Raw genomic sequence first — 27,777 nt, 5'->3', positions numbered from 1 at the left:
ACAAAAAGATCAGTTTACTGTTAGTGTACGTGTGTGTATAGTCTATATGTCTGTAAATCTGCCAAAGCAAATTAAGGTATAATGGAATATTTACACAGCCTACTAAGTGTGACAGAGAAATAGCTTGCACAGAAAATGTTTACTTCAAAAGTGCATTAGGCAACAAATGGCTCACGTTACTCTATATGACTGACAACATCCCAGATGTCAAAATAACACAGTTCTGAACCAACTTTTTATTTGATTTGATTTTACTTCCTTTTATTTCAAATAGAAGGAAATTTCTTTATTCCCTCATTTGCAAATTCAAAAGACACTGATACATTTATCAGGCTATTTAAAAGGAACCTAGCCCTTGGGTGCGGATACTACACCAATCCCAATGTTGTGTGTGGAAAACCTACGCAGAAAATGGAGATGAAGTGAAAAGGAACTGGATGCTCACCTTTCCTTGTCCTTTCATGAGAACTATATTGGAGATAATAGATGGCTGGGCCAGTCGCCATGGAGACTCCACTTGAACAGTGCTTAGGGAGCGTGCTGATTTCTTCACTATTTGATACTCCTGTACAGGGTAAATAAACACAGCCCAAGAGGAAATGAACTCAGTGCTTAAGCTCTGAAAGCAACCTACTGTAAATGTGTGTATATCAATCCTGAAAAACTGCTTCATATGGCACAACATTTTTGACAGGCATGGCCTGCGTGTAGGATCTCCCATCTCATCTGTTTGTTTAGGCCATGGTTTGTGTGTACAGAAAATATCAAAAAGTTAAAGAACTATAATACTAGAGGCCTAGTCCAAACATTGCCAATTGCTCAAAGCGATGTCTACTGTATGTCTGCAATGTATAAATTAAACATATAAAAAACATTGTACCTACAGTTATTTCTCACTAATGTATAATGATGTTTTATCAACAAAATACCTCCAACATTCCGTTTTACGACCTTAGGGAACCAATGACAGACACGGCATTCACCATGACAAAGTGTCATGAGGACAAGACTCACATTCAGTGCTGCAGGCACCCAGCAAGCCACAAGATTGACTGCTGTGCCATGAGATGAGAATCCCTCTGCCGATTAAATCCAGCCCAGGCCTAGAAGCACTGTGGCCCATTTCACAGTGCAACCTACAATTTTCTTCAGCCTTTAGTTTGTGTTTATGTTATATGGGCAGAACCATGTAGCTGGTTTACAAACAAAGACCAGTGCCCCAAATAGCAACAATAACACACTCATAACAATTAAAGAGTTACAGACCAGCACTTGTATACTTGTATATTGCCAGCAATTAGCTGTGTTTTCATATAATGCAGGTTTGTGCACAGGAACAAGCATAAGTATTTACCTGCATACCCGCTGTGGATGTATAATAAATTGTATTGTAAATTTTATTTTACTTGTGATTGATCCTTTATGGATAAAAGGTCCATAAAGTTAAATAATTAACATAGAATGGAGTGTTTTTATTTGAAGCTGTATTATCCCATATAGCAGACAGACTATTCAGATTATATTTGGAATGGATAAGAAAGAGTTTAAATGCAGGTCATATTAACCTTTGGTTTCCTTTAAATGTATACAGTATGCGTATTCAGAAAAAGTCAATAAATCACCTAAGAATATTTCAGAGAAGCACTATATCAATGGGGCTTGTATTTTATAGTCTGAGTTTTTATATTACAAAAACATTGTTAAGGAAGGACAGTTATGACTGAATTTATTTTTTACATGTGTATTAATTTTAAAACCAAAGCATGGGCAGGGCAAACACATGTAAAGCACGCCAGAAAAAAAAAAGGAATCAGTGCGTTGTCCTTTTTACTTTTTCGTTACATTCTTTTCTTACTCATTTAATGTTCAGCTAAACCAAGATGCATTATTCTTTTACTATCAAGATATCAAAAGCAGCCTGTGTTCTTTGTAAAATACCATTTATATTTTTAGATATAGCAAACATTTTGGGTTAGTAAATAAAAACCTAGTAAAGAGAAATTACAAAAATTTACAAGAATACTGCTAAAAATCGTGAAAACTAAGGATTTAATCAACAACCCCCCCCCCCCAATTTATTAATTGTTAATAAAAAACAATTATTATATTCTAATAACATGGAAAGCTTAATAAGAAATAATTTAACCTGTTGGGACCCTATTAAATGTGAAAACAACCTGTTAGAGCAAAAGTACCTGTTGAAACCTCAAAGACTAAAAATTGTCAGAATAAAAACTATTAACCCAGGAAATAATAAAGAGGAGAATGATTTGTAGAGAATGAGCAACATACAGTAATGGAGTTTTACTATACTACGGGTTGTCATGATTCCTTTTTATGTCTTACGATGCTATTATACATATATACATATATACATGTATACATGTAGTACATATATATTACTAGTTCAGGTGGGTTGCAAAGGAATAAGTAAAGGTTTATTCCATGCTGAAAAGAGAAGAAAGAAAACACAACATTTCGGCTGCGGAGCCTTCTTCGGGTGTTAGAAAGATGAAAGATATACGAAATAGGTTTATTCCATGCCGAAAAGAGAAGAAAGGAAACACAATGTTTTGGCTCTTTCTTCTCTTTTCAGCATGGAATAAACCTTTATTTGTTTCTTTGCAGCCTACACATGCTGACACCGCTACCCACCTGAACTACAGAAAGATGAAAGATATATATTACTATACATGCTACAACGAAAACAACACGCTAGAAATAATTATTTCAATTACGGGAGGGGAGGCAGCACTTTGATTTCTTTAGCCACAACTGCATAACAATAAATGCTTGGTTTCAGAAAAAATACAAAACAATAACTAATATGCACTGCTTTCATAATTGACTTTATTAGAGACCTGGCACAAAATAGCAACATTCTTAACATTAGTTTTCTGCTTGGAGTACATCCCCAAGTGGGCTTTTTTAGAATTGTTTACTTTAAGGCCATGGAGATGGAATCTGAAAAAAAGGGGCATACAATGAGGGATCAACTTCATTTACAGTTCCTCTCCCTGAACTTTATCTTTAAAAGTGTTTTTGAAAACCTAAGCATAAAAGCAAGAAATAAAATCACACAACTACTGCTGCTGTTTTTTTGTTGCTAGTGATACAATGACGTCTTATTGACCTAGTCACTGTCCTTGAAGCTATTTAGAAATATCTGCATGCATTAAGTCCCCGGTGGTCACAACCAATCCCCCTAGAGACAATGGAGACAAGCAGCAGTTTCAATTAACTTTTACAACAAAGATTGAAGAAATCAGACAAAAGACACAGCTGGCAGCAGAGGCACACAGAACAAGTCCCACTAACCCTCCTCAGTTTAAATATTATGGTCTTATTAGGCAATTACCAATTAGCTTGTAATCAAACAGATATAAACTCTGGTGGTCTAAATATCAAAGTGATAAATTTGATGTGACAATTCCAGCTCGTATGATGAAGCCATTTTGCTATTCTAATAAAAATCAGGCTCTGACGGTTCTCTTCTGCTCACTAACTGAAGCATACTACTGCCTCTCTTAAAGACTAAATTTAAACCAGATATAACAAAACAAGAGTTGTTTCCTATCGGCTGTCTTTTTAACAAACCAAGTACGTACCGTACACCTAGGGGTGCAGTGTCAAATATTAGGGTGAAAAAGCTCAGCCAAGTGACATCACTACTATAGTTTTTTTGGTCACCATATTATTGATATTATATTGCTGCTCCAGAACTACTCCAGAGAAAAGCAACCAGATACATTCCAGAGCTCAAGCGAATTTCCTGCAGCGACAGGCTGAAGAAACTGAACATTTTTAGCGTTGATCAGAAATTACAAGGGGACCTGATAGTCAGAAAGAGTTGTGGAACAAGTTATCCTGCCATGTGGTTGAAGCTGATACCCTGACTTTTTTCAAGAACAGCTGGATGAGATTCTTGGATTACCTATTATCTACCAAATGAGGTAGATGGGCTGAGTCTACCTCCTTTAATTTAGTAACATTTCCTTTGTTCTTATGTAAAGATCATGTTCACTTAATTTAACTAAATGAGTCCATTTAACTCATTATTATTATATTTCTGAGATTTACCGAAGATGAGAATTTAGCACTAATGCTTTGAGGCTCAGGGTACTCATCCTCAATAAAACGTATATTTTAAGAGAAATAATGAAAATCAGCTTCTGTTTAACACTTGGGTAACCAATTTCTGTGTGTAGTACTTTAAAATGCCCCACAATGTGTTGAGTATTTTAGTAGTGGCATGCACAACACAGATGTTCCTAAACACTGTCCTTTAAGTTATTTTAGCCTTTGTTTCAAATGAAATTGGGTTACGGTTTTAATAATTGGGTTGATGGTATATACAGTATATTATGTTTCTGTGGTTTTAGTTCATTCAATACCTGTCCAATTTCATTGAAATCTGTCTGTATCAAAAATTGACGTTACAGCACAAAATTAGTTGTTTGAGTATGTCAGTGCCTGAATAGTGCAGTTATCTATTGGGCAATTTATTATTGAACAACGACTCCTTTCTAGTACAGTATATTAAAAATGGGCCACCTCTATTTCAGCTGACTTCGTTATTAAAGTCACCTATCAGAATTTAAATATTGCATTATCAAGGTACAATAAAAATTAAATAACTAATTCACTGTATGCATGAAAAATACAATAGCCTAATTAACATGAACATTTTTCAGAAGGGCTCCTTTAATGCTGTTATATGTCTAACTATTCCAAAGAAGCCTATTACTAAGCAAGAAAAAGTTATGTTTTGAAGATAACAAACTTAGAAGGCACTAGGCGGGTACACCCTGAATAGGATGCCACTCTATCACAGGGCATACCAAAACAGAGACACAAACACAATACACCAGGGCCAGTTTTCTCAGAAGTCAATTAACTTATCAGTATGTTTTTGCACCGTTGGAGGAAACCCACACGACCACAGGAAGAACGTACAAACGCCACAAAAAAAGCAGCCCAGGATCCCAGTGCTGCAAGGTAGGAATGCTAACTACTGCTCCACTGTGCCACCCAAGTTTTCAAGATCTGATCACTTAAACGTCGTGAATTCAGAAACTCTTGCAGGCAAATTCAAAGCTATTATTTTGCTTCTGTCAGTATGTCAAAGAAATGTATTTTACTGCAGCTTGTTTCATCTGATTGCAGTAGTTAACGATGACTCTGAACCCAATCCTGATTGCATTAGTAAAGGCATATGGCTATGGAAGTCTGTTTACGCCACAACTCTGTTGTCCCACTTCACAAATTTTGGGGTTCTAATCAAATCGGTTAAGAAGCAGAAGCTGTCCTCGAGGTTCACTAACATGCCGGAGACGCATACCCAGAACATACCCACCTGTCGAATGCCCACAGTGTCAAGCTGCTGAGGCAGAGAGTGTTTGCGTCCTCCCCGAGACGGTTTCTGAGTCATGTCACAGCCAGCCTCCCCATTCTCTACGATCAGCTCATCATCCTCTCCGACTGACTCCAGACGACTGCCTCCACCTAGTGGGTCACAGTCAGCGATGGTTATACCTGCTGTAGCAGCTGCTTTTTAACTTATAGTTGATTCTTAATTTGCACCGGTGCCTTCTTTTTTAATGGACTGTATTTTTTCTATTTTAATACAAAAACAATGCAGATCACAAATTAATGATTACACAGCTCAAGTCACTTTATCTAGTTATAAATACTGATAGGGGAAGAAGCACATTTTACTAAAAACACGACTTCATTAACATTGCCTTCTATTATTAATTGTAACTCATTTGGCCTCTTCCCTGACACTTTAAAATTCAAAGAGGAAAAGGTTATGACCAACTCCATGAATATATCCTGATGTTAGTTTAGCAAAAGGTCATGTCTTTTGTAGGCTATTCTACGTTTTTTATCACTCTGACCTTGGGATCGGCTTCGAAATTTCATCGGAGTGGGACTGCGACAGCATCCCTTGTGCCCTTCTATCCTTCCTCGGTCCTCAAGCTTGTCAGCCTCTGTAACCTGCATCGAGGAGGCATCACAACACAAGTGGCACAAAGACCGCCAACCAGACAGAGCTTGTAGCCACTTATACGTGAGTATTGCTGCAAAAGGAATTAACAAATCAGCTAAATTTCACCTTCAAAGGTCAACTATAATTTTGGATTAAATAATAACATTACTCCATCAGTTGCACCTGCAGGCAGCCACCTGCTAATGTTTTGTATAAGGAAAAATTCAGCAACCCTTAAATTCATTTAGTGCATATAAACTTCACAGCGCTAGCCTATATTCATTTTGTTTAACATGAAAGTCAAAAATATGATTTTTGTTCCATATTAAAGCCAGCCAAAAAAGAGAGTTAAAAGCTTCCATTCAGTCTGTTGCAAAGCAAACATGTTTCTGATCTGTGGAAAGACTTTGGAGACCTCTTAATCTACATGACAAAGAGCAGAAGCTAGATAGAATTCCAATATTTACATTTATTGCTTTTAGCTTCATTCAGTTTTGTGTTACTATTTTACCACAGAGACGCTCAAAATAGACTAGTGATTTCGTCCAGAGTGACACAAAAAATAAAATAAAACAGAAACAGTATAAATTAAAAATCTGTCCGAGACTTTATAGGTCTTTAGAAACTTACAGTAATTTAGGATAATTATTATAAATCATACCAGTATAAAAAAGTTACCTTCTACCATGACTATCATTCTGTTTTCCTATAGCATGCATAACTTGCAAGTTATTACACTTAATTTTGTAAAGACAGCATGGTTAACCAAGGGCAATCAGGTCAATCAGGGCAATTGCTCCAGGCCCCACACACAGTGGTGTGTGTGCCAGACTTTATGTTTTACATTTAGCCAAAAAAGTGGGTTGTACAATGTCCTTGATGGTTAATTTCACCATTCTGAAAATGATATTCATTCTATTTTATTTTTATGCCCTTCTGCTGATGTGTGCCTTTCTACAACTATACCATGGAGTTATTTTGAAAAGTACTTGGACTTTGTGGTTTACTTGAGATCCACTACCTGAATGAAGAACCTCACAGTTACAGGTGCACTTATTCTAAAATTATGTTAACTACCATTATTGCACAGGGACAGAGGTCATTCAACTAACTGTGTGACTTGTCAAAGTAATCTGGTTTTCGATAGCAAAGCAGGGGATGAAAATCAACATATTTTAGTTTTTGCTTTTAGTTTGCATATTTTGCTGTCATTTATCTTATTTCATCCATAAAAACATTATTTTTAATCACCTCAGGTTTGTTAAAAATATTTACTTTTAAAAATGTGTAGACATGAATTCCACAAAAGGGTAATTCAACAAAATGGACCTTAATGGGAGGGGAGTGCATCTTTTTGCATGATATATACTTATAATCATATACGTTGAATAGAATTTCCTACAATCTTGTTCACCTGTATAAATTATTAAGGGGTGATTTCCTCTAGACCCTACATGCTAATTATAATGTTCATTTATTATATATCAATAATATCCCTTCTAAGCTTATTGAACACTCATACATTCAAATTTTTTAATCAAACATTAATAGAGCAGCAATAAATCTATTTTTTAACTGACAAGATTGCTCATATGGCATTCATTAATAGCCAGGGATAATTTGCCAATTATTAAATTAAAATACTTAGATTAATGTACTGACAACAGACACATGAAAGCAGTCTCTTTTGAAAAGTCCACCATTGATCATTGTCACAAGATGGTGAATAGATACTATATTATTGTATTTTAAAACATTATTCTATTTCACCTAGGAAGAAGCTCATTGCATGATAATAACCCCAAGGAAATGTCAATGAAATGTTTGAGAGTTTTTAGTTTTGTATTTGTTTCACATAAGATGCATTTGAAAAATGACTTACATAAATCTACAATACAATCACATTTACTTTTAATGTATGCCAAAAAATATTTCAGGACTGCTCCTAAATTTTACAAATAATAATCGTCCCAACACCTTTTCCAACATCTATTAAACAGTATTTATACAGTCTGAATTTCAAACTGAATTTATTCAGTTTTCCATCATGATGAGCTCATAGTGGAAAAAATAGCAGCAACATTGCATATACCTGAGGAAGGATATTTTTTTTAACTGAACTCGTGTCTCTGTATCAACCACTGAACTTGATTTAGTTTTCATATTCCCCAAACAGTTTAAGCATTTGAGGAATGTTACGCACTGCTGCCAGAAAATACTTTTTTTTCAGCCTAACAGATTGGTGAAAATGCTTTTCATAGAAAAGCTGACAGCCTGACAGATTGTGTGCAGTTTATTACCCAAAATCCAAAGAGAGTTTGTGGTGGCAAAACACAGAGGAAGCACATTTCACAAGACCTTACGAGACTGGTCTCTAACCTCTCACTAGATGAAGGAAAGTTATAAGGATGTGTAAAAAGCAGGGTGGCAGGGGAAACCCTTCATCAGCTTCATGTGATCATAGCTCACATGAGCTACTCTACATACAGACTGCTTGAGCAACTATTAATTGGATTTATAATTCAACCTTTCTCAGTTCATTACATAATATTTTATATATTACATAATTTAGATCTTGACCATTTCCTGTAGAATTGAAGTACTAGTGCTGTGAAGAAAGAAAGCTGACTGCGATGTTAACATTTAGTGAAAAACACACTCATGAACTTTGTTTTTCAGAAGATGATGAAAACAAAAACATTCACAGTCACACTGTGCCTATGCATTTTTTGGGGATGTTTTGGTCAATTAGCTTCTGCAACAGTCTGCTATGCTGCTGGCTTTCGGGAACAGCTCCTGTGAGTGAACTTCAGACAAATGGCTTAAGCCTAAGGGCACAAAGAAGGGTAGTCAAATGGTTTCTCAGATCTATGGAGAATTTGGGAGGAAGAAACTGCGAGTTAAATCTCCCCCAAGGCTTAGGAAGCTCTGAAGAAAATTGAGCTTTGATCACTGACTCTGTATCTCTCCCTTTCTCTGCAGCAGAGCTGTAGAAATTCCAAATCATCTACTGTACAGTTGGTCTCTGTTTTCCATTTTTTACAGCCTACTGCAGAATTTACTCTCTGAATTACTAGCAAGTCGAAAAACAGAAAAGCCAGATTTGCATTTTTTTTAAATAAAGCAACAACACCTGTACAACTGTGTACACAATCTAATGCATGCCTCTTGCCTCTCTTATTTCCCATAACTACTAATACATTGAACAAAAGGCTATTTTAGCCACAAATGTAAAGTGTGTTTCCAAGTGATTATAACTTATTTTGCATGCCCATGCTGTGACAGCACTGTTGCAAAGGAATGATTTCCCCTTCTAAAATTTCTGCTACGTGCTAAAGCAAAGTTTGTTTCTAGAATTTGCAAGAATCTACAAGTCCACAATATTTTGGCAGCAGTCCCATTGTCTCAAGTACAACCATATGTCCACACTATCTTGAGGCTGTGGTTACAAAACCTGAGATGAAATCTAAGCCATGCAAAGATCTTGCCTTTGATTAAGAACATGTATAAATACACTTCTATCCAGATATGTTTCAGAAGACCTGTTTTGGTTAAACATATATTGCTATTCAGATTGCAATAATAAATACAACCTGAAAAATGTCCAGTAGTCAGTTTGCCCAATGCTTGTTTAAAGAAGGGAACAAAAAGGAAATAATGTAAGCATCTATTGAGAAAAACGTGTGTGTGTTCAAGTACACTTTTTAGAAACAACCAAGTAATAGCTGAGCAAATACATGGTTAATGCGAAAATAATGTTATAGTATATTCCAATGTAAAAAGGGTATTTAAATTGGGAATTAGTATTAAAGAGAGAATTGGAATTTAAAAAACTGGAACCCCGGCAATGCCAAAATCTTCCACATACAAAATGTACATTAACTTGAAAACAGTCCCCAGTAACTTGTATTTCTTCAGAAACTGCAGTCCTATATTGTTCTCTCTGCAGGATAAATGTCCAACTCCCTCCCCAGCACTCGCTTTCAACTTGTAAATCCATTTTACCAAGGACCTGCCTGGTTTCAGCTGGGCAGCTGTATTCAAAAGTAATGCAGACTTACAGGTTTGTAGAAGAGACTATTTTAGGACAAGAACATAAATATTTAAGAGCAGGCCATGTAGTCCAATTCATACGACTGGATCCTGAATTACAAAATGTTTCTCATCTCTCCTCTTCAGTAATATCTGCACCATATTCATGAACCCTTTAGGATAAAGAAAGGAGCAGTACACAAAATACCTGTCAGAAGCAAACAAAGCTTCACCACTCCAATGGTACATTTATTTGATCTATGGTCTAATGGTAAATCAACCCAATCCTGACTTGTAAGCTTACCCAGCTGCTTGGGTAAGTATTAAAAATTATAATCCCTTGGTATGTGTGTTAAAAAAGACATAAAGCTTATGCTATATTATGGATAAGAAAATGTAATATACATTGATGTGAAAAGTATGTAGTGGTAAACAGTTAAGATTTTTTCTTGTGGAATATGAGAAGCACCATAAAAAAAATGCATCTTATCTTCAATGGCATTCATAACGCTGAGAACGAAACTTTATATTCACATTAGAAAATTATCTTTTAGATTTGTTATTTCACTAACATACAGTATATAGTTGCATGATTTTTTCAGACTTAATAAATATATCTGGGGTATCATTGTGCTATTAGTTCATTATCCCAGAATAAAAGTGACACTCAGATTACTTCAATGTACCTCTTTGAAATAAGGTAGAAATGCTCACAAATGACAAGGAAAGCTACATGGTAAATACTGTAAACTAAAGCTTTTTTTCATTCGAAATACAAAGGTTTGAAAAAAATCCACTACTGCATTATTTGAATTAAATGAGAAATCCAAGGAGAAATAAGAGAAGTCTTTGTTAAACAGAAAATTAATTCTGTTATTTCACTGTTATTGGTGTGCAAAGAAAATCTGTTTGGGGTATTTTTAATAACAGGCAACATTTTTATTTCTCTTCTGTACTACTCAATATACTGACAATATAATAGATTAACTGGCATCCTGAGGATAAAATTGTGTATTATTAACTTTCCATACAAACTTTGAAATCACTTAAATGGATTTGCTTTTACTGGGCTGAAGCCATTTTAAGAGATGCTGCCATATGGTTAACATCAACTCTGGAACTGATCCCTTTGTAAGGAATAAGAATAAAATCTGATTAAATTTGAGAAATCACTGGGTCTCATAAATCTGTCAGGTATAACCTGTCTGCTGATAAGCATTCTGGAATCCCCTTATTTGTTTCGTAGAGTGAAACTAGAAGGGTTATCAGCCAGATGCATTTCAAAACAGCTACTTAGTCACATGAAATTGAGCTGCCATGAAAACCTTGCTTTCACCATTGATGTACAATACACAAGAGACTCAACATTCAGAAAAAAAATATATTTTAGTAGAATAGAAAAAGAGTTTTTTGTGTGTTACCAAAAGTTAACAAAATAATTCTCATGAAATTAAAAAGATTTTTTTTTATGGGGATAGCAAACCGTTTCTTTAACAAAGCTTGTCATGAACTACTTAAAATATCATATTTACTTCCAGTGTTAACTATAATATTGCATGTGACATATCTGTCTTCAGTGACCTGTATCCCACCATCTATATCTGCACACTGGTATTTATATATTTGAATTTCTCCCACACCTTTCTGCCATTCCTTCAAAAGTATTCCATAGTTCTTGTGTAGCAGGGCTAAGGGCAAAGGCAAAACCTATCTCCATGCTACTCTTTTTTCATCTGATCAACATGTTGAGTAAACACTGCAAATCACATGACTCCGAACACATTTTAATTAGTTCAGACAAGGTTTAATCAGAATTGACCATTTCAAATGATGAAACTACACTCCAAAATATCTCTCTCTATGTACTGTATGCTGTAGCTGTCCAGTGGACAGATGTTGTAACAAACTCATGTTTTTCATATCGATGCATGTCCTTTAAGCAGCAGTGTGAAAACTTCCCTGACATTGTAGCTCTAACTTTCTGTTCTCTACAAAATAACCATTAAATACCCTCCCCTTGTGTTTGGTTATTTTGTAATTTATCAGTTATGTGAATTAACAGAACATCTGCTACCTTCTTTTTTTGTCTGTGAAATGTGAATGTGCTAATTCAGAGGCCTATACACCATTTAATCTCTTGCCTGTTCTTATAGGTGACCACCGAATTGAAACTTAGATGGTGCTGAATTATCCCAAAATAAACCTGGTGTTCTGATGTGGCAGAATGTTTTACTGTCTCAGTAGAACTGTGGGGTTCTGCAGCCACAGCTGCCTTGTAGTGTCTATGATGGAACCATGGAACGTGTAGATCTATACTTGTCATATAGGCCAACATGTCAGCCATTGAGATCTGTAGGTCAAAGTCTCTGTTGGCCTCATAGCAGCCTTCCTTACAGTTTCTTTCTTGCTAAGATGCACAGTTTGGATGGATAGCCTGATCTAAGCAGTGTTTGGTTGGTACACTGTTCTTAATGATTAATTTCACTGCGTGCAAAGATATTCAGGATCTTTGAAATTCTGTAATATCGTTAATGTAGTCTGTGCCTTTCTACACATTTGTGGCAAACTGGGTTAGAAAAGGCAGATACTACTGCCACTAGAGGAAAGACTGATGTCACTACCACTAGAGGCTGCCAAAGGCCTCTGATCAATGCTAATAGACACACTGGGTGAATATAATTACCTGGATAATTGGTGAAGGGCCCAGAAGACACATTCTCACATGAGAGTGATTAGTTATATTTGGTATATAGAGGGGCTCACGGTGTTTATTCATGGTTGGGCTTTTGAATAACAAGGCCTTTTGTGTGTCTGGGAAGATTTTGCTACATTAAAACCTCCTGGATGGAGCAGTTTAGTCCTTTTGTGTTTTTTTTTATATGTATTCAGACCCGTGTTATTTAGGCTTGGGCATGTCACAGTTCGTCATGTTTAAATCTTTGCTAAAAATTAACTACCTGACTGACAGACCTTAAAAGGACAGGTACAGTTATTCTGAAATCATATAAACCATTATTGCCGCAAGTATACAGTTCCTGTTCAGCAAATTGATAATTGTCAAAGTAATTTTGTGCACCTGAACTAATTTAGTTTTCTATAGCAAAGGGAGTAAATACGTATGCAATCAACATATTCAAATTTTTCATATTTCATGCTGATATTTAACACCTTCCACTCATAAAAGTGTTTATCTTGAGTTTTGATTAAAAATATTTAATTCAATGTTTATATGTCTGTAATCAACTAAGCGCACTGTATGAATGTCATTAATAGAAAATAAAAGCATATGAATTTAAAAAGAGGGGATTACTGGTAGTAAGCAGTTAATAACATTTAATTATATTATCTTTAATTTGTTAAAATGTTTATCCATGTCTTTTTTCACACACTAATCCATATTAACTTGCTATATTTTAGTTTGACTCTTGCCTAGTATGTATCCTGACAATGCATTTAAAAAAATCTAGCTTTCATTCCACACAACTTGTAAAGAATAATTAATTCTTATTTTACAGAAGTACCTCAAATCCATGTTCTGTGGTCTTTAATGGGTAAAAGTAATTATTCTAAGAGAACTTGATGTTTAATTTGGGAAGACAGAAATGGAACTAATTTGATCAGACTGATCTGGGAGTTATCAGTTGTCAAAAACACTTGCTTCATCTGCTTGAACAACTTTAATAACAGCTCAGTCTCCAGGCAGCCTGCTGGCTTTGAAAATCTAAACACCTACACAACTTTTAGGTTTCAGCATGACAGACACGGTTGTGTGCATTATCTGCTTAGCCCTGATAATTCCCTCCTTTTCTTTCTTTTCTTTTTAAAGGAAACTAAGCCTTGTGTTTAAATGGATCCGACATTCAGTTCTGTATAAAAATACCTTCCCTGTCCTGCTTCTGCAAGCCACCCACATAATAACAAGTGATGTGCACTCAATGAAAACTGATAATACCTGCAGCATCTGGGAGACTTCTGAACTTTATTTGGAGAGTGTCTGGCACTGTAGCAGACTATCTTTTCTGACATTCTATGCCCATTCCTACATTACAAAAATATTCAATGTTTGAAAAAAAACCAACACATTTACTGCTATCCTATATTCAGATATCATAGATTTGGACGCATGTTTTTGAAGATTGTGAAAAAATAGCAATTGTGATTTTCTGAACATAAAAAATTGAAGTACTTCCAAAACCATACAAATTCTATCTGAAAAGGTTTGTGTGCATTACAGCTTCTTATATGAGGGACATTGTGTATTTGAAAAAGAGTGGGAGAAAAATGGAAACAATCCCAGAACAATTTCAGTAAATCAAAATTTATTCAGCTGTGCACTTTGAATATTTTACTCAAAAAGCTGGGGAAATTAATATCTATTTTGGTTCAGACATGTATTTTTTTAAAGAGGGTCTTGTTGACTGCCTATAAAAATACCTGTAACAGTGTCAGTATAGTATGGTATATGGTAAAAACGAACATCCATACCATGGAACTCCCCGCTCATAATGCCAGCATTTACTTGTTTTCCTACTAATGCACTGTAATGATGCTTTTAATATGTAGTCTCGTTTTATTGTCGCAAAGGCTACTGCTCAGACAGACACAAAAAAATACTAAACCTAAGATTCTCAAGCATAATGTGTTGATAATTTTTGCAAATATTTGCAAAAGAAGGCATGTACTTTTAACCTTTAACGATGAGGCTTACCATCTTTTAATTGTGCGGATTTGTATGTATCACAAGCAGACACCCTAGAATGATCAGTTAATTAAGCTGCAGATGGGAATAGTGATCAGCAAGGAGCACCATGGGGACACTGACCCAGTTTGCTGGATTCAAAAAAGGCTTTTGAAGAGACACATAATTGGCACTATTTCCTCCCTGCGTTAATTACAGACTCAAGTCACTCCCCAGTCGTAAACAATTTCCTGGACTAATAACAGTGGAATAAATTGTGCACTGTTATTCTTCTGAATTTCTTTTCAGTCCTGTAGTAGTTTAAGGTATTTGAATCATCATTAAGTTCTAAAGTAATTAAACTTTTCATGCCACATCCATGTGGCTGGGTTTTTAAATAAAAAAAAGACTGAGAAAGCAGCATCTTCTTTTAACAGAAAAATAAAATGACACATTAAATTGTGCATTTAAGATGTAAAAATGAGAAGCATACGCATCTGGATACCAGATAACTATAATAAACAAAGAGGTTAAATGTTAATGTTGATAAGCCAAAGCAATTTAATTTACCTTCAAGTAAAATACACAGAATAACAGAAAAAAACTATGCAGTGCCCTACTTAGCAATCAGTGCACATTTCCAGCTTAAAAACCAAAGCTTTAACGGTGGAGTCATCCAGCATGACTGTCACATCCTACTCAGTAAAAGATACAGGGATTCCCAAACCACTGCTACAAGACAATTTGCGTCAGTAATCCATCTGTCATTTTGTTGTAAGAAAAAAATCATGTTGACAGGAAGCATAATTTGTTCCAGATGAAGAAAATATAGATCATTTTACCTTGATAAAAGCTTATGCATAAAAAGGTTGCTTAATGTACAATTTACCAACACCTTACACAACAGCCCTTGCAAAACCAATATATAATCCAGACTCACCAAGTCCTGAGTGGGCAGGGAGAGGCTGCTGGCTGTTACATCCTCCACTTCTGGCTCCACATTCTCTTTGTCCTCAGTGGGAGAAGGAGAGTTGCCCTGGGATGAGCATGTACTTACTAAATCGGGCAAACTGGTTGAAGGATATTTATGGAAATCAACCTCTGATTCCTCCTGCAGTGGAGAACATGTTGGAAAAAACCTTTCAGTGCCATTTGTATTTTGACTTTCAATCTCTAGAGAGGTCTCCACATTTAGTCTACATGTTGGATTTGCAAGAAGGGTGAAGGATGAAAAAGTATTTGGGATAATAATTGATAGACCATGAAAGAGAAAAGGGTGATGCACTAAATGAATACGTCTCTCTTGAGTTTACCAAGAAAGATATCAACATCCTGCCTCAAGATTCAGAAGCACAAAGCACTGAAGAGGCACACTTATTACCATTAATAGAAGCACTTAAAGTTAAGTTATCTCTAGGGCCTGATAGAGGTCTACAAATCATGCTTGAGGAAATAAGATGCTATTATTATACAAATGAATACATATGAATATACAGCACAATTCATGAGCTATTAACACTAATCTTCCAACAGTCGGTAGAAATGAGGGTAGTGCCCATGCTGAAAATTGCCATAGGAGTTTTAATTGTAAATGTTCCCAATCCACCTTACTTTATGGAGCCCAGTTTTATTAAAACTGAATCCCCAGTAACACTCTTTCCCTTAGACTAATCTTTAATTCTCTCTTCTTCTTTTTAAGGTCTTCAAAACTCTCTCATTCACAGTCTGCCTCTACCTCTTCCAGTCCACCCATCTATCTAAAGCTACTATAACATGGAGTATGTCAGTGGAATCTAGAGTTTAGTTTTTTGTTCCTTCATCTGTACTGAGCAGATTATGTGGCAAGGTAGCAGTATCAACTCATCCAGGTGCTAACGCTTCCTGTCAACTCTTCTTCTTCACCACAGGGCTTGGTAAATGAACTAGATAAGATAAAATAAGATCACTTCATTAGCCATATACAATTTCTTGCATTAGGAATTTGTCTTTTCACATACCCCAGCTTGTTCTCCATGAGACACACAAACAGGGAGAGAAGCTTGGGTCAGAGCGCAGGGTCAGCCATTTATACGGCATCCCTGGAATAGCTAGGGTTAAGGGCCTTGCTCAGGGGCCCAACGGAGTAGGATTCCTCTGCCAGCCGCGGGATTTGAACTGGCAACCTTCCAGCCAAAGGCGCAGATCCTTAGTCACAATGCCACTTCTCCGCCCATTTTAGGCAGATCTGAGGCTAGCATTTTCTTCCATCCTGGGGCTTTACCGCTCCAGGAGACTATGTGCAGGAAACATTGCATGGGTATCGATATGAGCTGAAGGTCTTGTAGCCACACTATCTCTGGCAACACACATCCAGCCTTTGGTAACACCCTAAGCTTCAATGGGTATTAGTAGAAGCTTCAGATCTCTTTTTCTTACACTTACACTTCTCTTCCAAAATAGGTCCAATGCCGAGACAGGGAGGGCTTCCTTTACCCTGTCTGCCAGAAGCAATCCTTTCTCTTATCAAGAGAGATACCGCCTCTCCTAATCAATGATTTCCATGCCATAGGGATCCTGGGGAAGCCAGAGCCTATCCCAGCAAGCAATGGGCTCAAGACAGAATACACCCTGGATGGGATGTCAGTAATAGCCTCCCACAGAATCCTCATCGATATTCAGCTGCTGTAGAATGCTTGGCTGCTACCTTGAGCAAAGGACTGAACTCAAACCATATGCAAATATCTGCACCAATTTCTTTTTGAATGATTATTGCCTTAACCAACTCTCTAGATACCTAAACTGACTAAGACCACTTAAAAATGACAGCAATTCTGTTACAGGCTATCCCTCACTAATATTTCCATTACAGCTCTACCTGTAACAAAAGAAAGACTGATTGGTCTGTGGATTCCTGATTCAGTTCTGTCACAATTGTTATGAATTGGCGTTACATTTACAATTCTACAGTCTGGGTACAGACTAAGATTTGAACAATCCTAGCCAATAGTCTATGAATAATGTCTCTCATTTCTTTAATTCGACTGGAAAAACACCATCAGGCTAAAATGATTTACTAGTTCTAAACTGCCCTCACCCCTGTAAATCTTCAATGTCAAACTAAAACCAAATCCTCTATAATCTCATAAACTATTTATCTCAGATTTTACAGTTCTTTCACTGTTGAGAATAGTGGAAAATGCTCTGAATTATTTTTTGCCTCTGTTGCAATATTCTTTTTTGTCTTGGAAATTCTAGTATCTTTTTGCATATATTGAGTGTAAGTTTGAGACCAGTGTTAACGTTTTCATCTTAAGTTTACAAGCAAAATCTTTAAATTAGCTGAATCACCAATTTACCTTCTCCTAATTTGTTCTACATTTGGACCAAGAAAACATTATACACTTGGGTTCTGTTTAGCACATAGTCCAGAAAGCTAGTCATCATGCAAATCACAAACTACAATGGCCTGTAACACCATTCCTTTTTACTGATTTATTAAATATCCTTTTAAACTAGGCCCAAGATTCCAAAAAAAGAAAATGAACATTAAAGCATGCATTCATAATGCAAACCAAATAAATCTGTAACTGCTGCCTCTTTCTATTCTTCTTTTCCTCCTTCCTCCTTCCTCCTTCCATTTCCTAATACGTTCTACAATCCTACTCCAAAATCACTCATACAGGTCTGTCGTCTTGTCATATTAAAATAACAGAAGAAAGAAATTACCACTAATAAATAAATTTCTGTATAACCCACCAATGTCAGTAACATAGAGCCAACTTTGACAATGCCCCACGAGAATATGAAAAAAGGTTGCTTATTATTGTGAATGGGTTTGAATCAGTTTTTTGAGAAAAGAATATGAATATCACACCCACCCTGCTGGCAACAACTAACTGCACCAGTCCAGCTGTGGAGCGGAGAATGGCCACAGCCTCTTGATGGGAGAGACCAACCAGGGAATGGCCATTAATCATCAGCAGCTCATCGCCAGCTTTCAGTCTCCCATCTCTGGCATATAAAATAAATAAATGAGAAAATCACATGCACAATATATATAGAAAATATCTGTGCTCAACAGGTATTAAAGCTGTAGAAACGTATAAGACAAGTATTACAAGATTATTGAAGTTGTATACAGCAATACATCTGTAAAAATTAGCGAGCAACTTCAGTTTAGAAGTGTGAAGCACAGTCCATTAATAACAAATAAAAAAATACAAATAGACATGTTAGTTTGTTAGCACATCCAGTTATAGGTAAGTATCATTATTTAATTCTTAAAGAGTGAAAACAAGCAATCTCAATGTAACATTCCAGCTCACTACATATAGCAATTCATACATTTTATTATTATTTAAAATTCTCAGCATAAACCAAATATAATTTAAAAAAATAATCTTATTACATTTACAAATATTACAGAACTATGAGGAACGCTCCTATTAGCACCGAGTGCACTGTCCCTTTACTGAAGATTTAGAAGAAATATCTAAAAAACCTACAAATAAAACAGCCATCTTCATGCTGTCAATTGCTGCAAAAGAAATTCAATTCCACATATCAAAATTTTGTTTGGTAAAGAAATTGGACACTTAAATGAATCCAAGCACAATAGTTCTTAGATTCTTACTGGTTAGTTTGGAATCTTATTGGTTATTAAGTGCTGCACTTTAGCTTGGCTTTTTTCGATCTTTTATCCTTCATTCTAAGAGGCACTGTCCCCCTTGGAAATTTTCTGGAGTAATCTTTGTTAAGACAATTTATTCCACTCTAAAAAAAAGATACACTTCAAACAAGCTGTATACATAATTGATTTCTAATGCCCTTCTTGCCATCAAAAGGATTATCTTGTATAGATGAGACCTTTGCTCCCTTATGAGGACTTCTTATGCTCATCCTAATATGAAGAAAGGGGTTTTGTTAATTGAGGTGCTCACATCCCCATACAGAAAGGCCAGCCTATGTGAACCTCAAGTATGCTTTGACTTGAAAGGCGTAAAGAAAAGCATGCTGAGCACCAACATTAAAGGAGCTGAAAACGGAGCGGTTAAGCTGAGGTAATGTCTCTGTCTGTACCTTGTAGAATAAATAGCCCTAGACCTGGCAATAGTAATGTTATCAAGGAGGGTCAATGGATAAGTTAATTCTCATTCCAGGCAAGTTGGCTTCAATCTGAAGGTGGAAGATGGAAGGCTTTTTATCACAGCAATTCACTGAAGTCCATTGTCTTGGCTCTGGCAGTTAGTTCTCACCCTCAATTCACTTTTATACTGAAGGCAAGTCTTATGAAAAGACTGTGCACACTCCCTGCAGTCTTCCTGTTCAATCTGTCTGCAAATATGTCAGGAGGTGATTTGCACTGTGCGCACTACACTTAAAGAATGACCCCCTTTTTAACCTTTGCAGGCTCCCTTTTCTTTTCTACATGACATATACTCGCATTTTGTTTCAATATTAGCAGCTGGGAGTGATGAGAAACATTCTAAAATAAACTAAGTTTCCCCAGCTCAATTCTTGGCTTATTACCGCAAATTAAAGCTCTTTGTCAGGCCTGACAACTTTTTTTTTTTATTATAACAATCCTTGAATTCACTTTTACATGGTAAATCAGCCAAGTAAATCTATTGCATAGCTTGCCATGACATGTATTGATTTGGTTTCCATTAACAATACATGAGGGCAGTTTGGCACCCTATTTTAAAACTTAAATTTTAACTATAAAGTAGGCCATTCTTTAATTCTTTCTAAGGTGAACAGAAAGAGCTTATGTCTACATGATCCTATTTGTTTACTTACTATATTTTAGTGTGGATGGCACATATGATTTAAAAAAAAATGCAGACACATTAACCTTTAATGGACAAAAAAATTCAAATAGAAATTTGTCAATTTTGCCTTGAAACTACATTATTTCTCAGGGGGGTGCTTTCACTATTATCCAGAGACTGTCGACCGGATCCACACAGGAAATCAGAGGAGGAAGAGGCTGTTACCTCTGAGCTGCGCCCCCCTCCTCCACATGGGCCACAATGATGCCATGGGGGGACCTCCTGGAGCCCCGGCCTCCTGTGATCTGGATCCCCAGGCCATCCTGCCCTTTCACCATGTGCATCTTCCATATGCGACTGCCTTCTCTGGGCTGAGAGGACAAAAGTGGACATCAGAAGCTCATGAATATTCATGCTGTTTGTTCTTCAAGCCAGTTGTTCTTCAGCTCCAGCTTCACTAACACAATTCACACTTCATCATTCTCAGTAAGTGGCAGCGTCGCTCATGCTCTTCACTGCCTATACTGGGTTGCTAAAGAAACCGCTTTCAGCTTTAAAAGGGCTGCAAAATGCAAACAGCCTCATTCTCTTGAGAGTCACCACCCACTCTTGCCTTTTCTTAGTATGGTATATGCGGTTACCTTCCGAAAACACAAAAGAGGACACCACTCTCGCCAGGAGGTGTGCTAACCTATGTAAACAAGTCTAAATGATGCTTTACATTTTTGTCTACATAAAAGGTGTAAAAAAGCACACTGTTAATCCAAATTTCGCTGAGCAGTTTCTACACAGCAAAGTGAAAAAGGAAATCTTGCTGGGCACAAAACCAATTTGCATTTGTTTACTGTGATCTGTTTCAGTTCCTATCCAGAATCTCTCCTCTTAGAACATTATTTGTGATACTCGTGTCACCCCTAAAAAGTCTATTTTTTAACCCAGGTTTGATATTTTGAAACAAAGCACCCTATTAACATCAGTCACTCTTAGTGGCTCAGCCTTATATTACATTAGGTGCACAGGAAACTGTACATTCTAAAAATGAAAAAAAGTATTCTACTACATAATTAAGGACCATTTTTGCAGTTGAGACACCCTTGTGAGTGTAAAGTTTAAATACTCTGCTTAACTAACTTTATTGTCTTGAGTAATGTGCAGCAGATTATTTGGTTTGTAGTATATGCATGCTGTTTTGGTGAAAGGGGAACTAGTTGTAATTTTGGCATCTTAGGTCTGAAAATGGCCTTACTAAGGTATACACAAACTTTATTGTGAGTCCAAATATAGAACTAAATAATCTAATCTAGTTTATGGAGCACATACTGTCCATAAAGGCATATCTTATTTATATTTCAGGCTGACTGCATATTTAAAATTCATATTTTATTTAATTAAAATGTATGCTGCATAACACATTGTACTCTCATTCAAAAATCAATTAAAACTGCTGCTTTTGTTCTCACTCTGTGGAGCACAATTATGAGAAAAGTAACCTTTGCTTTAAGTATTCTTCTATTCCAGAGTGGTGAAAACACTGCTATAGGAAAATGACAGATTATCAACTTTGAATTTATCTCTTGGAGCATTTTTATCTTTTTAAAAACAAGACATTATATAGGTTGGATGTCTGAGAAAAATCAGCTAAACCCATTATAAAAAAAGCCCTTTCAAGTATCTACAGCTTACTATAAATAATTCATTAACAACTCTTTGGAGCACCTGTATCTGATGGGTACTTGTCAGCTCTTTGTGGACTTGTACATTTTCCATAAAACAGTAATAGATTGGATTGGAGATGATGTATTTTAATGTGGTAACGTAAGTTGGACACATTTATGTCATGAGAAGGCCAATGCATTCAATCTTAACTGCTGCATTAATGCATTAATAGATTATGGATTACAATACAAAACAATACTACAGAGGTATGTTAAGTCAATTTAAGAGTTTACAGAAATAGGAACTAAATATGATGTAAATATGGAGACTTCAAACATTTATGTAAAAGTGACCAGCATTCAACTCTTAACAAATGATATACGCCTGCATGATTAAGATATCACTGTTTTAACATACTAGTTAAAACAACCATTACAGTGCCTTGAGAAATTCTTAATCCCCCTTAACTGATCAGTACAAACACTCTATAATGTCAAACTGAAACAAATGTTCTGGAAGCTTTTACATGCAATTTAAAAGAAAACACTGACATATCTTGTTTTGATAAGTATTCACTCATATGCTATAATACTCAAAATTGAGCCCAGATGTATCTACCTTCCTTGTGAAATCATGAATAGAATTCACCCGTGGTCAGTTCAATTGGTTAATATGATTTCAGAAGAAATACACCTGTCTATATAAGGTCCCACAGTTGACAGCATGTCAGACCAGAAACTCCAACATAATCAATAATAGAAATGTGAGGAGGCTTAGATCTGGGGAGCAATATAAATACCTAAAATGAAAGCTAGCAGCCATTTATATCATCCTGCAACTCTCAACTAGTGACCCACTATATCTAGGCATGTGTGTGCCTGGATGGCAGAACTACTCCTGGGAAGGTTGCTGCCAGAAGAGGTGTTAGTGGGGCCAGCAGGGAAGGCTCACCTGCAGCCTGTGTGGGTCCTAATGGCCCAGTATAGTGACGGTAACCCAAGACTGTAAAAAGGTGTCGTCCTTCGGATGAGACGTAAAAGTGAGGTTCTGACTCTGTGTGGTCATTAAAACCCCTGGGCATTCCTCGAAAAGAGTAGGGGTGTTACATGGCTACCTGGCCAAATTTCCCATTGGCCGTTTACCAATCATGGCCTCCTAATAATCCCCGATCTGTGAATTTCCTTCATCACTCTCTTCTCCTCCCCACTGATAGCTGATGTGTAGTGAGCGTACTGGCGCACTATGGCTGCCGTTGCATCACCCAGCTGAGTGCTGCATATTGACGGTGGAGGAGGGGGGTCCCCATTATTTAGAAAGTGCTTTGAGTGGAGTATCCAGAAAAGAGCTATATACTGTAAGTGTAGTCATTATTATTAATATTATTATTACCTATCTAGGCTGCTGAAAGCACACAGCCATGTCCATCATTAGGAAATGAAAAGAATACAGAACCCCACAAACTCTTTCCAGACTGAGCAAACAGAAGAAGGACCTTGGTCAGAGAAGTTACCAAGGACCCAGGGACCTCCCTGAAAGAGCTACAGATTCTCATAGTTGAGACTGGAGAACCTGTCCAAGGACAACAACTTTTGCAGCACTGCACAGATTAAAGGGGAACTGCAACGCTATTTTTACATTTCAGGGCTAGAAAGAATCAACATTGATGCGTGCATTTCAAACCACAATAAAAATAAAAACCGCAGTAAATTGTAAAACCTCAAATTTACTTTACAAGATAGATTGAGTTCTTGGTACAGTATGTATAGCACCATGTTCTATGATTCAGAACAATGCAACAAAACACCTAGTGACATAAAGCCCTGTTACATTGTAAACAAGCAGGTTTGTGAATACATCTCTTTAATCCAATAGAAATATGTCTCTTGACTTCGAGACAGTTTTGCTAATAAATACTACCTGTTAACTCTGCAACATTTATGTGGTGAAATGTCTGCAACACAGCCTGTACTTTTTCACTCATACTGTACTGTACATCGCATTACATTGGTCATTACAGTGACTAGTGAGCAGGAAGGGCCGCTTCACATCATAACATGGGCGGAGCAGTGGCACTCTGGCTAAGGATCTGCACCACAGATCTGACGGTTAGCAGAGGAATCCTACTCCGTTGGGCCTCTGAGCAAGGCCCTTAACCCCAACTGCTCCAGGGCCGCTGTACAATGGGTGACCCTGAGTTCTGACCCCCAGCTTCTCTCACTGTCTGTGTGTCTCATGAAGAGCAAGCTGGGGTATGCAAAAAAGACGAATTCCTAATGCAAGTAATTGTATATGGCTAATAAAGTGATCTTATCTTAACTTGTGCAAACTCTCACGCTTGCCAATGATGAGACCAGCAGTTTGCAACAACACAGCAACATACAGTATTTTCACAAAACTTCCCAATTTTGTGCTTAATTCTAAATTTGTAATTTTTTTCTGTACCATCAATGAATTTATTTTGTTACCGAGATTTAAATAACCAGTCTGAGAAATAGGGATTTCAGTTCCCCTTTAAGCTTTAATTGGTGAGTGGCTAGACAGAAGTTAATAGCACACCTGGAGTTTGCAATAAGGCACATGGCAGAACCTAAGACAATGTAGAAAAAACATTCTCAATTGCAATAAAATTTGCAATTTTTCAGGGAGAATGAATACTTTCTAAAGAAACTATATAACCAATTAGAAATTAAAGTTAAAATATTCATACATTATGATTGAAGCAATTTCCAAAAACATGTTATACACATGTGATACACATACTGTAAATTAAAAAAAAGTGAAAATAGAGCATAATAAAATGACCCAATAAAACCAAGAGTAAAACTAAATTACATATTCTTTATAGCTCTGAAAACATAGGTCTTTGCAGAGTTTTAAAAATGCTGACAACACAGAGTCTACAATGGAATCGGGCAATAAGTTCCACTGATGTTTTGCTATACATGTGTCTGGTCTTATGTAGAGTAAGAAAGCCTGAAACAGCAGACCTCACATTAATTGCTGGACTGATAGAATACAATTACTAGTACTGCAATTGTTGGAAATGCAATAACCCCTTAAAATAAATATAGGGCAGACAATTCACTGCCCTATATGTGAGCAGAACAATCTGAAAGTGTACTTTAAAGGCCAAACCAAAGTAATACATGTAAGTTAAATGCTGATTAAAAGTGATTTTAGTCAACACACAAGCTGCAGAATTTAGTAACTTAGTGGATATCCAAGTAAACAAGTCATTATAGAAGACTTATTTTAATGAGATGTAGATATGTATTAATATTTCACCATGAGATAGAGCAAGAGCCAAAATGTCATGTAGTCCCTAGTTTTTACAAACCTATCTGAGCTAAGCACTGAGTACTGCGGGTGAAATAAACCTGAAATGTAACCTGAAAATGTAATGTTTTAGCAGTACAGACAAATTTACAGAAACAAAATAAAATAGGTTCTCTATAAAAAAAACATCCTCGGATATACTGTACATTTTGATATTAATGCTAATAATAATTAAAAAGTAACAATATGCTCATAGTGATCCTCACTATCATGGTATATGACCACTAATTTAGCATAGACGCATAAAAATAATTGTTAATTTAACAGTCTCTTTTTAATGCAAATGAACACATATAAAATGTGTCCAATTATAACAATAGAGAGAGAAAGGCATGGAGCCCTTTTCTTGCTTTGCATTACTCATGTTAATTGTTGCTTACATGTCCATGTGTATAGTGGAGGTGAAGTGGGTGGAAGGGTGTAGAAGGACAGAGTGGAGATAATAAATTAAACAATATTCCATCAAACTATTATTTCACCTCAAACACATATGATGAGAGGAATATGATACCTCATCTATCAGTAAGGTACATTTAACTGAGGATGAGTAACGTCTTCAAGTACATCAATGTACGTAGCTATAATATCATTTATAACAGAATATTTTTAAAAGCAGAAATACTGAAAAAAACTTTCATAGTCACATAAACACTAGAAGCAGGTGTACACATATGCATCTGAGTCATTTCAAAGCAGATCTAAAACTCAGACTTGGTGAGGGAGATAACACAACCCACACATCAACAATGAAATGAAATGGACTGTAGTTCGAAACAGTTATGTACCACAAAAACAGAAAAAAATAAATGGAAAAGCACTTTTTGAAAGACAATAAAACAGCCAGCCCTAAATAATCATGTTCTACAACAATGCTCACAGATAAAAATGTATAGAAAGAGGTTTGAGGAAGGATAGTTATAATAGTTCGGCCAACTATAGGAAGGTACTACAGTATAAAATTGTAAGTGATATAGAGTATGCTAATTAATGGATGAGAAAAATGTAAATATGCTGAATAAAATTAATATAGTAATAACTTTATGCTCACATCAAAAGAAATCTGAAAATACCAGAAATGTATTTTTTCAAGGCAGACTTTCTAATTTAGAATTACTGTAGGCAAGTATGAAAAAGGAATAATGGTAATACTTTTAATAGAACTTTTTCAGAGAATTTAGGTTAGAAATAATTATGTTATTCGTTTCCAAATAAACCATGTGTGTATTTTTGTATTCAATAATCTGAATTAGATTATTGTCTTGAGATTCTTAAGGGCACAGACACTTGCCTCAGTTGCACACTTCCTGATGAGTCAAGTTCAACAAGGAAAGACAGCAGCCAGACAAGTTCCAGACTAGTGTGTTACATTAATAACAATCACTTACAATGCAGGAAAAGGATCACTCTAACTTACTTAGTACCTTTTTTTGGTATATGGAAGCCAGCTCTCTGAATATTCCAAGAAAAGGTTTGATGAAATTCTCAGTTTAGGGAGCTACTACTAACCAAACAATCACAAGTCCAATGACATCCTCTTCTCTGCAGTTCTAGCTCTGATTGTGTTAAGCCAGAAACCACCTTTAACCACTGGCAAATCATGAGCAGAAATACAAAATGTAGACATTTCATAACAAACCTGCCGGTCTACTGAAGTGTAAAATGCAAAAACCAAAATTAATACCATCAAAGAATCAACATGGGACAACTTTAGAAAATTATGTGTTTAAGAGTAATGAACTGTTATTTTAGATATAAACTTAACAGAAGTTCTGTGGAATGACTTTGTTCAGGTATCACAACATAATTTAAGAAAGAGTGCAAAACCACTGTGGCAAAGACATGATTTCCAATTTATAAGGGTTTAAGTGTCTGAGTTTCTTCTAAGTTTACAAGACCGTTGTCCGTCCTGTCGCCCTGTATGGATCGGAATGCTGGCCAGCAACTTCCAGGCATGAGCAGGCCCTCCATGTCCATGTCATGGAAATGAGGATGATCCAGTGGTGTCTCGGCCTAACAAGATTTGACCACGTCCTCAATGACAATGTCCGTCGACGCATGGGAGTGGCACCAATAACGGAGAAGATGCGAGAAGGAAGACTGCGATGGTATGGACATGTGATGAGAAGTGGCAAGCACACGGTGGCACGGACAGCGATGCGATTGAGCCCGCAGGGTCGACGGCCGCGAGGGCGGCCCAAGAAGCAGTGGATAGATCGGATCACTGAAGACATGCGGAAAGTGAACGTCGCCCCGGAGGACACCTATGACTGCGCCAAATGGAGACGGGCGTGCCGACAAGCGGACCCTGCCAATGCGGGATTAACGCTAGGATG

General features: G+C 36.5%; 1 protein-coding gene across 2 annotated transcripts in view; it reads right to left on the bottom strand.

Moving 5' to 3' along the window:
• The window catches only part of pdzd2 (PDZ domain containing 2), a 112,647-nt gene that overhangs the window by 39,663 nt on the left and 45,207 nt on the right, over positions 1-27,777 (bottom strand). For both annotated transcript variants that reach the window (XM_088911796.1, XM_088911797.1), the window contains exons 3-8: positions 20,678-20,823; positions 18,560-18,692; positions 15,643-15,813; positions 5,901-6,000; positions 5,357-5,505; positions 446-565 (exon numbers count right to left, since the gene is read on the bottom strand). In XM_088911796.1, coding sequence (XP_088767922.1) covers positions 446-565; positions 5,357-5,505; positions 5,901-6,000; positions 15,643-15,813; positions 18,560-18,692; positions 20,678-20,823 — 819 coding nt within the window. The remainder of the gene's footprint in view (positions 1-445; positions 566-5,356; positions 5,506-5,900; positions 6,001-15,642; positions 15,814-18,559; positions 18,693-20,677; positions 20,824-27,777) is intronic.

This window comes from Atractosteus spatula, chromosome 3, assembly GCF_055471065.1.
Source record: "Atractosteus spatula isolate fAtrSpa1 chromosome 3, fAtrSpa1.hap1, whole genome shotgun sequence".
NCBI classification, from domain to species: domain Eukaryota; kingdom Metazoa; phylum Chordata; class Actinopteri; order Semionotiformes; family Lepisosteidae; genus Atractosteus; species Atractosteus spatula.
The sequence above is the reverse complement of the archived record's forward strand: the minus strand, read 5'-3'. Positions and strand labels throughout refer to the sequence as shown.